At 44.6% G+C, this 15,511-nt stretch overlaps 1 protein-coding gene and 1 long non-coding RNA gene across 3 annotated transcripts in view; one reads left to right on the top strand and one right to left on the bottom strand.

Annotated features, from left to right (window-relative positions):
* LOC105497753 (cyclin dependent kinase 13) overlaps nt 1–12,550 on the bottom strand; it is a 136,775-nt gene extending 124,225 nt beyond the window's left edge. For both annotated transcript variants that reach the window (XM_011769080.3, XM_011769081.3), the window contains exon 1: nt 10,627–12,550. In XM_011769080.3, coding sequence (XP_011767382.1) covers nt 10,627–11,837 — 1,211 coding nt within the window. In that variant the 5' untranslated portion in view covers nt 11,838–12,550. The remainder of the gene's footprint in view (nt 1–10,626) is intronic.
* Nucleotides 12,546–14,953, top strand: LOC139362847 (uncharacterized). The gene has a single exon (XR_011622322.1). It is a non-coding gene; the product is annotated as an uncharacterized lncRNA (long non-coding RNA).
* The last annotated feature ends 558 nt before the right edge of the window (nt 14,954–15,511 follow it).

Genomic DNA, 15,511 nt, shown 5'->3' with positions numbered 1-15,511 from the left:
GGAGACTGAAGTGAGTGAGGTGGGAGGACTCCTTGAGCACAGGTGTTTGAGACCAGCCTGGGCAACATAGCAAGACTCCATCTCAGTGTTTAAAAAAAAAAAGGACATACAAATGGTAACAGATACATGAAAAAATGCTCATCATCATCAATAATCACCAAGGAAATGCAAACTAAAACCACTATGAGATACCACCTCCCACCTGCTAGAATGGCTAGCATCAAAAAAATGAAAGATAACAAGTGTTGGCGAGGGTATAGAGAAAAGGGGACCCTTGTGCACTGCTGGTATGAATGTAAATTACTACAGCCATCATGGATAATGGTATGGAGGTTCCTCAAAAAAGTAAAAACAGGATTACCACATGATCCCACTTCTGGGTATATACCGAAAGAAACTGCAATCAGTATGCGTAGGAGATGTCTCCACTCCCATGTTCATTGCAACATTATTCACAATAGTTCAGATATGGAAGCAATCTAGGTGTCCATCATTAGATGAACGGATTAATTTTTTTAATGTGGTTCAGGTTTGTTTTTTGTTTTGTTTTGTTTCTGAGAAAGGGTCTCACTCTGTTGCCCAGGCTGGAGTGCAGTGGCACGGCTCAATCTCAGCTCACTGTAGCCTTTACCTCCAGGGCTCATGCGATTCTCCCAGTTCTGCCTCACAAATATCTGGGACTACAGGTACATGCCACCATGCTGGGCTAATTTTTCTGTATTTATAAAGAAGGGATTTCATCACGTTGCCCAGACCAGTCTCAAACTCCTGAGCTCAAGCGATCTGCCTGCCTTGGGCTCCCAAGGTACTAGGATAACAGGCCTGCGCCACCGCACTCAGCTCAGCTTTAAAAAAGAAGTAAATTATGTCATTTGTGACAAGAAAATAAATACTGCATGATCTCACTTATATATGGAATCTAGAAAATTCAAACTCATAGAACCAGGGAGTAGAATGGTGGTTACCAGGGTCTAGTGGAGAGGAGTATATAGGGAAAGGGAGATGCTGATCAAAAGACACAAAGTTTCAGATAGACAGAAGGAATAAATTTTAGTGATCTATTGCGCAGAATGGTGACTACAATAACGCACTGCATATTCTGATATTGACAAAAGAGTAGTTTTTTTGTTTGTTTTGAAACAGAGTCTTGCTTTGTGCCCAGGCTGGAGTGTCATGGCAAGATCTTGGCTTGCTGCAACCTCTGCCTCCCAGGGTCAAGCTATTCTGCTGCCTCAGCCTCCCGAGTAGTTGGGGTCTACAGGCACACGCCACCGTGCCTGGCTATGTTATGTGTTTTTAGTAGAGACGGGGTTTTGCCATGTTGGCCAGGCTGGTCTTGAACTCCTGACCTCAAGTAATCCACCCACCTTGGCCTTCCAAAGTGCTGGGATTACAGACGTGAGCCACTGTGCCTGACCAGAGAGTAGATTTTAAATGTTTTCTTCAATGGCTGCTTGGAGCTGTGTTAAAAAAGAAAATTATTTTTAAAATGTTTTCACCACCAAAATAGCATGTATGTGATGTGATGGATTTCTTAATTATCTTGATTAAGCCCTCCACAGGTAAACACCAAAATATCACACACATAAATTTATATAATTATTTGTCAATAAAAAATAAATTGGCCAGGTGCAGTAGCTCACACCTGTAATCCCCACACTTTAAGAGGCCAAGGTGGGCAGATCACCTGAGGTCAGGAGTTCGAGACCAGCCTGGCCAACATGGCAAAACCCCATCTCTACTAAAAGTACAAAAATTAGCCAGGCATGGTGGCGGGCACCTGTAATCCCAGCTACTCAGGAGGCTGAGGCAGGAGAACAGCTTGAACCTAGGAGGCATAGGTTGCAGTGAGCCAAGATCACACCACTGCACTACAGCCTGGGCAACAAGTGAGACTCCATATCAAAAATAAATAAAGAAAGAAATAATTTAAAAAGTATTTCATTCTGTAAGTATCTTACAGAAAGAAAAAATCAAATGAAAGTGGTATTTTAAATCTGAATGCAGAGAACAGGAGGAGCTTAAAGAGAAATCCAAAAGCAAGCAGAACTAACAACAAAGCATTCCAAGACTAATGTGTAGACCAAAAGACCACTGAAAAAAAAAAAAGAAAAAACTTTACAGAACAAGAAGTTCATTACAATTATGGAGGGAGAAGATGTAAGTACTACTAAAGTTTGACACTAGGTACCTGGGAGAAACTACTGCCACTTAAAACACACATGTGCACACACACACAGAGACCAATCAAAAACCTAGTCTTAAAACAAAACATTACATAAATAAGGTTAAAAGATAAAAGACAAGCTCATGAAAAATACTTGCTAATGCCACCAAAAAAAAAAAAAAAATTAGTAGCTGTAACACACAAGTAGCTCTTACAATTAAAAAAAAAAAAATGAATCAAGAAATTAGAACATCTGGCCAGGCACAGTGGCTCACACCTGTAATCTCTGCACTTTGAAAGGCCAAGGCAGGCAGATTACCTGAGCTTAGGAGTTTGAGACCAGCCTTGGCAACATGGTGAAACCCCGTCTCTACCAAAAATAAAAAAATTAGCTGGGCATGGTGGCATGCATCTGTGATCCCAGCTACTCGGGAGGCTGAGGTGAGATATCACTTGAGCCAGGAGGTGGAGGTTGCAGTGAGGAGAGATGGTGCCACTGTACTCCAGCCTGGGTGAGAGTGAGACCTGGTCTCAATTAAAAAAAAAAAAAAGAAAGAGGCCAGGCGCGGTGGCTCATGCCTGTAATCCCAGCACTTTGGGAGGCCAAGACAGGTGGATCACCTGAGGTTGGGAGTTTGAGACCAGCCTGATCAACATGGAGAAACCTCGTCTCTACTAAAAATACAAAATTAGCTGGGCGTGGTAGCGCATGCCTGTAATCCCAGGTACTCTGGAGGCTGAGGAAGAAGAATCGCTTGAACCCGGGAGGCAGAGGTTACAGTGAGCCGAGATGGAGCCATTGCACTCCTGCCTGGGCAACAAGAGCAAAAAAACTCGGTCTCAAAAAAAAAAAAAAAAGAAAGAAAGAAATTAAAATATCCAGTAAACAGATGAAAATATACTAAACCGTATTAAATATCAAAGTGCAAATAAAACAATAATGATTCCAGGCACCAATAGTGGCTCACAACTGTAATTCCAGCACTTTGGGAGGCCAAAGTGAACAGATCACTTGAGATCAGGAGTTCAAGATCAGCCTGGCGAACATGGCAAAACCCCATCTCTACTAAAAATACAAAACAACAACAACAACAACAACAACAAAACAATAATCGAGTATGTGACAACTCCAAGTGTTGGTGAGACTCAGGAAATGGGTACTCCCACACTGCTGGGAAATGTAAATTTGTAAAAGCCTTCTGAAAGGCATTTTGAAAATGTATCGATGTTTCACATGTATATACCATCTTTGCCTCAACAATTTTACCCCTGGGAAATTCAATCTAAAGAAGATAATGGAACAAATGCACAAAAAATATATTTGCTTTAGATACACACATATAGCAAAAATTAAAAAAAAAAAAGACCAAGAATTTATCAAAGTGGATTCAGCCAAACAATGTATGCTATATCCATACAACAGAATACTAGGAGCTACTAATAAAGATAATATACTGTACTACGGAGTACAGGCTCCAAGACAGTATCGTTACATGTTCCCACTTATGTAAAAAAGTCTAGAAGAATGTTTATCAAAATATCATGAATGATCATCTCATCAGGTAGCTGGGCTTAAGAGGCCTTTTTATCTCTTATACTTTTCTGTACTAACTGAAAATTTCTACCATTAGCCTCTATTATGTTTGCAAACAGATGAAAAATAATAAAGAGCAGTATCAGAAAAAAAAAGACTCTAAAAAAGGTGAAATAATTTTATGTTAGATAAATTGAGTTTGGAATGCCTACTAAATATCCCAGTGAAAGTGCCCCTATGCAACTGAAAATGCAAACAGAAAAGCGGGCAGGCATGTAGATCATTTACCATTTTCGGTTCCTCTCACTAACCTTCTCATTTCCGTTTTATTTACATTCCAGTTTTACCTATATTTATCCTCTAACGTACATCAATTTTATTTTCGAAATACATGAAAAACACTAGGTTCTTCCACAATTTAAATGTGCAGGAATTAAAGGAACAAAATCACTGCAAACAAGTAATGCTTCTGATTCTGGCTTGGTACTTCTGCTTCCAACACCCACTTTAAAGCTTATAAATTTATAGAAAACAAAGCCAACCAAAACCAAAATAACAACAACAAAATGATATTCACAATGTCCAAAATAAAGGAAAAAATTAAAATTACCTTATATGTGAATATTAAGCAACATTCACTTTCAACTGGTTTTTCAAAAATAGCTACAATTTTTCAGAGTCAGGAAATGAAAGTTTGACATAATGTCTGCTGAGAAAATTTTCCATTTAAAGATTAATTCAAACTCACCAAGAATTTATCTTGATCAGCACAACAGAGAGCAAATATAAACATTAGGTCTGAATTTATTCCATTCACACTAAAGTGAGTCCCAGCATCCTCTACTCATTCTAATAAAGTAGAAGCTAGAAGGAGGTTCTTAAATTCCCTCCTTATAAATCGAAACAATTACCTGCCCTATCCTAGAGTATGAGAGTATGTGTAAACCAATATACCAAGCAAGTTTAGAGATGTAACTGGCATCTGTGCAGACTGGTTTATACTAATCTATAGAGGGAAAAAATGTATTTAAATTAAACCACCAATAAATAAGCTCTGTAATTTTCCTCTAGGAGCTTACAATCTAGCAGGGAAAACACAAAAGTAGCCAGTCAACCAAGCAGATATTAAACACAATTTTTTAAAGTTATATAACAAAGATAAAGTGCTGTGGGGGCACAGGAAAAAAAATTAACTTTTATCTAGATGAATGGAAAAAGGTCTCAAGATAGTGGGATTTAAGGCTGGACACACTGGCTCATGCCTGTAATCCCAACACTTTGGGAGGCAAGGACAAGAGGATTGTTTGACCCCAGGAGACCAGCCTGAGCAACATAGTGAGACACCACCTCTACCAAGAAAACACACACACACACACACACGATGGGGATTTTTTAGCTGAGTTTTAAATGCAAAGCTGGAGATGAAGAGCAAAAGAGAGTTTAGAGTGTCTCATCATTTAAGCTAAGAGAATAGCAAGTATAAAAATAGAAATTAAAAATGTCTCTGAAAATAGAATTCTGATAGAATGGAGTCAGATCATAAAAGGCATTAACTGATGATGCATTAGGACGTTTAGAGTTGGCCATGCACAGTTGCTCATGCCTGTAATCCCAACACTTTGGGAGGCCCAGGTGGGAGGATTGTCTGAGGACAGGAGTTCAAGACAAATCAGAGCAACATGGTAAAACTCATCGCTACAAAAAATACAAAAAGTAGCCAGGCATGGTGGCGTGAAGCTGTAATCCCAGCTACTCGGGAGGCTGAAGCAGGAGGATCCTCTGAGCCCAGGAGTTCGAAGCTGCTGTAAACCATGATCGCATCATCGCACTCCAGGCTGGGCAACTGAGCTAGACGCTACCCCTTCAAACAAAAAAGTTTAGGTTTATTTGAATAATAATTCTAATATAATGGGAGTGACATGAGCTAAACAAAGACATTAACTCTCCTCATAAAGAATGAGCTGAGAAGAATGGATGAAATGAGAAGACTGGTAACAGTAACAGGAAGTCTAGCTAATTAACCTGAAAGGGTGATAGAAATGGAAAGAAATAAATATTAGTGAGAGTGGAAAAGAAATATGATAAGGACTGAGTAGATGTAAATATCAGGTAAAGTTTGGTCAGAGAAGGAGCAAAACACAAGGCCATCACTTTGAAATGAAAATAATGATTACAGCTCTGGAAATTTAAGACAGTTGACCTGAACTTTCATTCCCTTCTGAGAGTTTCTGCATTTGTTCTAATATCCTATTTTTTGACACTTTTTAAAAGCATTTTAAGAATTCCATTCACCTAGGGATTTTCATGACTTATTTCTATTAAGTATATATTAAATCAGTGGCATATTTTTTGAGTTTCTTTTTTCATTATAGAATATCTTCATTTCATATACTTCTGAACCATAGTTTTCAGGACAAAACACTAAAAAATCCATAACAGAGGGACCACATATAGTAATAATTTTACTTATTTATATTTGGAGTCCACCCATCTTTTTCAGATTCTTAGGTTCTTGTTATCATTCCATCATGAATGCTTCTGGACTTCTTGGTGGAATGGAACTTCCATAGGTTTAGAGAAAGAACAGAACATACGTAGTAATTTCTTGCACAGATTTTAATCTGACATCAGTAACTTCAGCTCAAAATAATTCGGGAAAACCAACACCAATAAACTAAAAGTAATTAATGTCTTCAAGAAATGTTTTTAGCCAATCTTTGTAAAGACAAAGTAGAAAAAAATCCACAAGATTTAAACCCAATTGTTCATAAAAACTATGAATAAACACAAATAAGCTGAAAGACTCTTTAGAAGATTCGTCTTTTAAAATCCTCAAAATGCTGAAAAAATGGCCAAGGAACAGAAAGACACATAAGTACCCAAACAGAAGCTGATTTTTCACCAGAACAGGTCATTATGTGAGGTGGCCAGCGCCCCTGAATGCCAACTGAAGTTCAATGATGCATATGCTTTAAGTGGTAAGTGGCCCATGTTCTTTAATGAATAGACTGCTGTTAGAATTTTTCGTATTAGGCCAGGCGCGGTGGCTCAAGCCTGTAATCCCAGCACTTTGGGAGGCCAAGACGGGCGGATCACTAGGTCAGGAGACCGAGACCATCCTGGCTAACACGGTGAAACCCCGTCTCTACTAAAAAATAGAAAAAACTAGCCGGGCGAGGTGGCGGGCGCCTGTAGTCCCAGCTACTCGGGAGGCTGAGGCAGGAGAATGGCGTAAACCCGGGAGGTGAAGCTTGCAGTGAGCCGAGATCCGGCCACTGCACTCCAGCCTGGGCGACAGAGCAAGACTCCATCTCAAAAAAAAAAAAAGAATTGTTCATATTGTAATCAAAATCCACCTTCATATTGTAACCAAAATCCATCCTCTTTAATATTAAGAGCATGTACTTTCAAATCAGTCCAGGGTTTCAATCCAAGCTGACCTTGGAACAAATCACTTAACTTTTTAGAGCTCCTGTTTCCCAATCCATCAATGGAAATGTTTCCAACTATCACATGGATTTTGGTGGTCAATGTATGTTAAATATTTATCAACGCGTAGCATACAGTAAAACACTACAAAAAGTACCCTCCCCTCTTTTCAATACACCCTCACATTTATTTTAGGGCCAATCAGCAAGATTATGTGACCTTCCACACCCCAACAGTCAAGTAGTAAAGAAAATATGACAAACAGATCATACAGGGGAAAAAGTAAAGGTAAGAGGGAACTGACGAAAAGAAACGCATGAGCTGAGGACTGAAGATTCAAATGAAGACAAAGAACAAGTTGTGAAGCAGAAGTCACTAAAATGAAAAGGATTTATTTATCTGACATCAAAAAAAGCTTCAGCCTGGGTACGGAGGCTCACACTTGTAATCCCAGGACTTTGGGAGGCTGCTGCAGGTGGATCATTTGAGCCCAGGAGTTTGACACCAGCCTGGGCAACATGGTGAAACTCTATCTCTATTTTCAGCTTATTTAAAATTGTTTTTCATCTTCATACCATGATTTCAATACTATTTTGAATGTGTATGCATTTCCTTAAAAATATCGACACTGACAATTCATTAATATGTAAGTTCTGCGTAGGCTGGGAAAAGATTACACTGTTTCTTACAGCATTACACATGGTCTATATTAAATATTTGACTGAAGTTTGTAATACAGGCCCACATTAGTATTTTTTATGTTCAGGAAACTCCAGCATCCCTTCATTTACCTATTCAACATTTATTAAGAGTGCACTTGTGCCAGATACAGTGCTGAGCACTGGAAACACAATGGTGGACAAGACAGGCCAGTTGCCTTCATGGAACTCACAGCAGTCCATTCATTAAAGAACATGGGCCACTTACCACAAGTAATACATTCTGAAAATAAATAAAACTTTCTGCATTCATCTGTACAAGTGAGTTCAATTAACTGTTCCCAAAAAGTAATGACACATTTACTATACTTTAAAATCTTAAGATTTTCCAATCAACTATTTTAGCTATTAATTCTGGGCCCCATGTTTTCAGCTAGACATTTGACAAACTAGATATAATGTGAAAAATCTGAAAACCATACGAGTTTTTTAAGCCTAGAAGACTCAGAAATCATCACAACTGTCTTTACATTTTAAAGGGTTAGCATACACGTGTGCTCTGTACCATTCCAAAAGGTTAAACTTGGAGCAATGGATAGAAGTGGCATGAAGGTGGATTTTGGCTACAAAATGAATTCTAACAATTTGAGATATTGAATAACTCAACCACCTTAAATATTTCTGTGAGACTGCATGTTTTAAAAAGATAAATTTTCATTTAATCCTTGAAATAATCCAGAAAAACAAGTGTTTCCCTGTTACAGTTTAGGAAACTGAGTCTTCAAGGATCTTGCTAAAAAATCAAGTCCCAAATCTAGTGGAACAGGCTACCTCAAAGCAATGTGCTTCCCACCTCCAGATGTATTTAAGGCACACACCAAATGGCCATCTATCAGGAATGTTAGCCAAGATACCCTAAAGTTCCTTCCAAATTCAACCCTTTAGAAATACCGCTGGTCAATATAAACACCATGAAAAGATTCTGTGTTGAATGGTCCTCCAGAATGCAAGCTCCATGAGGGCAGTAACTTTTTCTTCCGTGCTACATCCCAATACCTAAAACAGTATATGGCATACAATACAGGGTCAAAAAATACTTGCTAAATATGAATAGTCCTAGTCATACATACCACGATTATATATTTCATATATATATAAAATACATGCCACTATTATACAATAAAGGACCTCGCTGAAGTAACCAGCAACTAAAAAGCCTAAGTATAAAATCCATTCTTAAAATTGCATCAAGCACTTTAAATTGTTCAGGTCCTGAAACTTCAACCAACCAGTCTGCAAAACAAATTCAACTGCAAAAACTGCAAACCTTTTGGCAAAGTATTCTAGTTAAAAGCAAAATACAAACTCTTACAAGATATAATGGCTAATTTTGATGAATGAGTTTTTCAATTCTTCACTAAGGCATCAACTACCATTTTAAGTGTGCTTCAACACTCTTTAAAAAGAGTGAAGCAATTTATACAACTCTTTTAGCTTAAAGACAAACTCACGCTCAGATCTCTACAAACATCACCCCTTCACATTTACTATGCCGATGCTTCAAAATGGTCTGCTAATTTTGCAGATGCATATTCGTATTATGTTGAGATTCCATATAATCCATACTTAGGGGTACCGTATATCCACTTGCCATTACTGAAACCCAATAGGAAAAACTGATACAAATGTCATTTTGCAATACTCTAAACTACAAGGCCTGGAATGTCCAAATATCTCAAGGAATATAAGAACCCATAAAACACTCGAAAGTTGTTTTTAATGCACTTTGCTTAGTGGATAAGTATATTTTAAGGCATATTTTTTAAAAAGAATATTTTATAACAAAAAAGGCAAGAAAGCTACCTAAAAGTTTTACTCCAATTTCACTAAATTAAATTACACCTTTTGAAGATTTCTGAACAAAGATTCTGATATTTAAAGGTATAGTTACATTGTGTTTTTATCCTTCCGGCATATCTAAGAAAAAAAACAGTCGACTTAGCTTTTAAACTAAGCAGTTGCAGGCTTATAATAGTATAAAAATGTACTCAGCCATTCACTTGGTTACACTAGGTTACACTACCCAGATTTATAATGTTATTAGCAACTGGGTGTCATCACAAACCAACAAAGAAACCACAATCTTGTCATTTTTTCTGCTTTCTATAATTATGACTTTGAAAGATCAGGTAAAAACTACCCCACACAAGAATATCACTAAATAGATACCTTCCTTATTTCTTCAGTATTCAGAACTATCAGCTTCCACCTAAGCTTTTTTCACATACTAAAAGAATAATAAACTTTACAGAAAGGCTGCTTCTCCCATCTCGGTAATCATCATAAGAAACATGTGCAATCCACATCGAACTCTGACATCAGCACCTGATTCTTATTCCCCTGTACAATACTAGATCCTAAACTGCAGTACATTCTTAAATCCCCAACAATGAAACCTCTTCACAGAACTTTCGAAATTTAAACGACTTAAACCACCTCTGGGTTTACCCAAATTGTACCAGAAACGCAAAGAGCAATTGAGAGAAACCTGTTAACATATTAATGCAACAAGTCTGAAACTTTGAATTCTTCCTTAGAAATCTTCCCTGCCACAGTTAGGAGAAAAGTTCCGTTCACCCAGTTGCTTTGTCCCTTCGACCCCCTAAAAAAGTGTCACGCGCGCGAAAACGCCTACCCTTCCTGGGAGGCTCAGGCAGTGTTGTCTCGTCTCGGTGGTGGACCTGAATGGTTTTGAGGACCCAGGCACCACTTTCCCTTCCTCCTGGGGATCTCGCTAGAGCAGCCAAAGTACACACGGGCAGAACGACGGGACTCACCTGAGCACAGGGCTGTAGGGACTGCGAGAACGGCGCCAGCTGCTGCTGCTGTAGGGACTAGGGGACACGTCGCCGCCCCGCTCGTAGGAGCTGTGGCGGCTGTAGCTGGGGGAGCGGCGGCGGCTGTAGGGGCTCGGGGAGCGCGGCAGCCGCCGAGAATAGGGGCTACTGCCACCTCCTGCCGGGCTGGGGGACTTGCGGCTCCTCAGGCTCTGAGAGGCCCTGTGGGACACCGGGCTGTCGTCCCGGCCTCCCAGCGGGCTGAGGGACCGCCGCCGCCTATAGGCCTTGGGCTCGGTCTTGTCCTCTCGGTAGGCCTTGGGCGGTTCCTTATAGGCCGAAGGCGGCTCCTTGGACGTTTTAGTCCGGCTGCGGTGGGCCTTCGAGTCCCGGTCCTTGCGGCTGCTACTGCTGCTGGACGTGGCCGAGGCGCTTTTCCGGCGGCCGCCACTGCTGCTGCTGCTGCCGCTCTTGGCGGCCTCGGCCCGCTCCTCGCCGCTGTGGCTGTGGCGGCTGCGGGACTTGGAGGCCTCGCTGCCACCGCGCTGTCCATCTCGCCGCCGGTGCTCGCGGTGGCGCTCCTTGCTGCGGCCACTGCTGCTGCGGCGGTCCCGGCGGGGCCTGCGCTCCGACCCCTCCCCGCGCCGCTGGGTGCCGGAGGAGGAGGCCGGACTCCCGCCGCTGCCCCCCGTTCCCCCGGCAGCCGTCGCCGCCGTTGCCGCGCTGGCCCCCCCCAGCAGCAGCCCCTGCTCGGACTGGGAGCTCACATCCTCGTATTCCACCAGCGGGGTCACACCCCCGCCGCTACTAGCACCGCCACCGCCGTCCTGCTGCGGCTGGGGCAGCGAGAAGACCCGACGCTTCTCCGCCTCCTGCCCGGCGCGGGGCCCGCGGCGCCGCTTCTGCCGCCCTCCTGCGCGCCTCTTGCCTCTCGCCAGCCGCTTGACCTCCAGAGGGGGGCCCGGGCTGAAGCAAGAGGAGGAGGCCGCGGCGGCGGCGGCTGCGGCGGCGGCCGTGCCGGGAGCAGCCAGGAAGAGCAGAGGCGGCGGGGGCGGCGGCGGTTGCAGGAGCTGCGGCTGCAGGAGCGGCAACAGCAGCGGCGGCTGCTGAGGGGACAGGAATCGCCTCCGCTTGCGGCGTTCCTCCAACTTCTTCTCCGCCCAACTCAGGCCCCCGCCTCCCCCCAGCGCCGTGTCCGAGCTGCTCGGCATCGCCTAGAGCCAGCCGCAGAGCGCGGCGCGGGTGCGGCCTCCTCCCGGGTCAGATCCTGGCCATCTCCCCCGCCGGAAACGGGAGCGGCGGCGGAGGGACACCGAGCACCAGGACCGGCCGGGAGACGCGCCACGATAATCCGGGTCGGGACTCGGGTCCCAGGGTTCCAGGTCACAGTGGGGTACGCAGCGGCCTCCGGGCCTCAGAGAAGCAAGAATCCGGGCGGCGGAGCTCCCGATCGCACTCGTCGTCCTATACCTCGGCAGCGAAAACACCAGATGCGCCGGGCGCTGACCTGCGGGGGAGTCCCGAGTCCTCCAAGTGCCCCCGGGGGTGGGGGAGCGGCCTCGGCCGCGCTCTCGGCTCGGGCAGCGCAACGCGGAAGTACCACCTTCGTCGCCGCTTCACTCCATCGCGCCCTGACGTTGGGTGCGAGTTCAGGGGAGGGGAGTGGGCGAGACAACAACACGCCTCCCCCGCCTCCTCTTCGGCGTCGACGTCGTCCTCCTGTGGTGGCGGCGACACACCGCAGGCGCCTCGGAAGTGGCCTGGGCCTGACAACAACTCCCAGCCTAGAGCCTCGCGCACTCTGCGGCCCGCGGGGTTGGGCAGCGGGGCGGGGCGAGGCGGGGGCGACCGGGCTGCGGCTCTCGGTTGGGGCAGCGGGTGTGCGGGGCTGGGCGGGGGGCTATTTCCGGGGAGATGGGGGCGGGGGCGTTTCTGAGTCTGTGGCGGTGAGTATGGGCCCTGACTTTCTTCTTCTTTCGCCGCCACAGCCGCGAGCAGAGGTGGCGGAGCTACCCCTTTCCTCCGCTCCCCCCCTCCACGAGGAGGCTCCTGATGTGCGCGGCCGGCCCCGGCTCGCTCCTCCCCTTCCCTCTCCGCTCCTCGTCAGGAGGAGGGAGAGCCACGGGACTTGCTGGTTGGGCCCTAACCTCCGCAACCCCTCCTCCTCGCCTCGGTCTTTTCGGCTTTTTCCCCTCAGCCCTGACGTACGACCGGGAGCGCGCCCGGACGTCACGCTCAGAGAAAGCCGAAGATGAGAGGTGGCCGGGACAAGAGAGGCGGGAACAAAGTTGCCGCGCACTGGCGTGCTCGCTCCCGCCAGGGGCCGGCGGGCCGCACCGGAAGTGACATGTGTAGAAACGGCTCGGCTTCCGGCGAGGGTGGGACTGGATGTGAAGAAGGGTTAAAGAAAGGAGAGGATTCGTGCGCCGCCCACTGCTGTTGCTTGAGACTCTCCCCGTGGTGGCGCGCCCGTCGTGCCTGTTGCTTGCGTCCAGCGCGCAGAGCCGGTTCCGGCCCTCTGCAGATGCCGCACTGCCTGCCTGGTGAGCGAAAGGTCACAGTGAGAACAAGTGTCTGTGGAGACTGCGAGGGAAATAATGCTGTTGGTCAGGCCTTCTGGGCTAGGCAGTCACCCCAGTCAAGCCCTGGGAGTGGAACAACTGCGAAAGGAGAGAAGACACCCCGCGAAACAGGGCGGAAATGGCCTTGGTTTAACTTGTCTAACGGACACCAAAGTTCGAGGCCCCATCTCTCTTTTTTTTTTTTCTCTCTTTTTTGGAGACTTGAGTTTCGCTCTCGTTGCCCAGGCTGGAGTGCAATGATGCAATCTCGGCTCACCGCAACCTCCGTGAGGCACCTTCTTATCCTAAAAAACAGACTTGGGAATCACAGCTCAAGCTTCGGTAACACTATTTACTTTAAAATAAAAATTTTTAAAGCTTTAAATCAATGCAGGGAATAAGTGAAATGTTAAAAGGAACTACTGAAAATTCCATAACTTCTCAGGAGCCTTGAAACCAAAACATCTTGTGCGAATGAGGAGTGCCCTCTTAGTACTTCACCCCCTTTCACCTTAATATCTACACCTCTGGGGTTGCCAAACATAGCCATATAGTGACCTCACATCCCATTTCTTGCCTTAGAATTGCCCTTCAGTTACAGACTGAGCACTTGGGATGGTTAGATTAAAATCTAAATGGCTTATTGACTTTTGGAATGGTTGGAAACGCAAGCTAAGGCGGCGCGGTGGCACACGCCTGTCGTCCCAGCTACTCCAGAGGCTGAGGCAGGAGGATCTCTGGAACTCAAGAGTTCGAGGCTGGAGTGAGCTATGACCGTGCCACAGCACCCCATACTGGGCAATCGGCAGGGTGAGGCCCTGCCTCTAATAAAAAGCCGTCTGTTTAATGACTACCTGTAGTCACCCCTTTGAAAATTTATTTGTTCAGATCATCAGTTGGTTTAGTTCTTAAACACTTGGTATCTATCCATCATTCATACCTTAGTGTAAATTATTTTAATCAGTTTGACATCACAGTATCACAGACTGGACTGATTTAAGCTAAGATCAGACTTCACTGACCGAGTACAAAGGATGTTGGTTTGCTGAAGGGTAAAGGAGGAGGCAAAGGAATAGGTAATCTTAGAGCATGTCCCAGGAGAGCAGGCCTGGGTGGGTCACACCATGGGACGGGCATTGAGAAACTGAATAGAAAAATAGGGGCAGAGTTTCTAAAACAAATTTCTCATTGACAGTATCGTTGAGTGAAGGTCCTGTAGCCAGCCTCCTACCAAAGACTGTTTAGCAAGTGGCTTTTTCAGAAACATGTAGGATCAACTTGTTCCATCATCCTACGTTAAATAGACTGGAATAACAGAACAAAGAGAGCAAATAAGAGGTTTAGCTTGCAGCTCCCCACATGTACAAACAGTTCCACTTGAGAATGTCATCTTCTATCATATACTTTCAAACAAAAGTTGATCCATAGTAAATGGATAATTCCCATGGGTAAGTGTATTAAATGGAGAAGAAGAAAAAGGAAAAGTAAATGGATAGTTCCCAATTCAGGCTGCAAACAAAAAATATGTACTAAAATATTTTTACTGTGGTTCTACCACCCACATGTTTCCTCAAAGATTCTACCTTTGGTGGGGGAGGTTGAATGAACATTTTGAGCTCTCCAAAGATACCCGCCCACGTGGTTGGAAACACTAATAACTAAAAGGATTCAAACTCCAAAAAATGAGAACGACCTTTGAATTAGAAGTCGTCTGTGTCTATAAGCCTGTCTGCTTGCCTGAATATTCAAGAGATTTGAAATTGCCATTTGAGAGTATATTTTTGTTTATTACTGCTTGTGTGGGGGGGGGAGGGGTTGGTGTTTTGTTTTTGTTTTTGTTTTTTTTGAGACAGAGTTTCACTCTTGTCGCCTAGGCTGGAGTGCAGTGGTGCAATCGTGGCTCACTGCAACCTCCACCCCCAAGGTTCAAGCGATTCTCCTGCCTCAGCCTCCGGAGTAGCTGGGATTACAGTGGCCCGCCACGATGCCGGGCTAATTTTTTGTATTTTTAGTAGAAACGGGGTTTCGTCATGTTGGGCAGGCTGGTCTCAATCGCCTGACCTCAGGTGATCCACCGGCCTCGGCCTCCCAAAGTGTTGGGATGACAGACGTGAGTCACTGCGCCCGGCCCCGGACTCATCTTTTATGCAGTTCAGAGGCCCACAGTGTTGGCACTTTTTTCAGAAGTGCAATATTGCTTCTATGTGTTGGGGAGTGGGAATTCTTGCTGGTTCAGTAAAGCTGAAGGATACGTATTTATAAAACGGTAATGGTGGAGTAAACTTTTAGCTGTCTTCCTACATGGATTTTCCCTTGATTACATA

The sequence above is a fragment of the Macaca nemestrina genome, chromosome 4 (genome assembly GCF_043159975.1).
Source record: "Macaca nemestrina isolate mMacNem1 chromosome 4, mMacNem.hap1, whole genome shotgun sequence".
NCBI lineage: Eukaryota > Metazoa > Chordata > Mammalia > Primates > Cercopithecidae > Macaca > Macaca nemestrina.
Note: the sequence above shows the minus strand (reverse complement) of the source record. Positions and strands in the feature narration are given on the sequence as shown.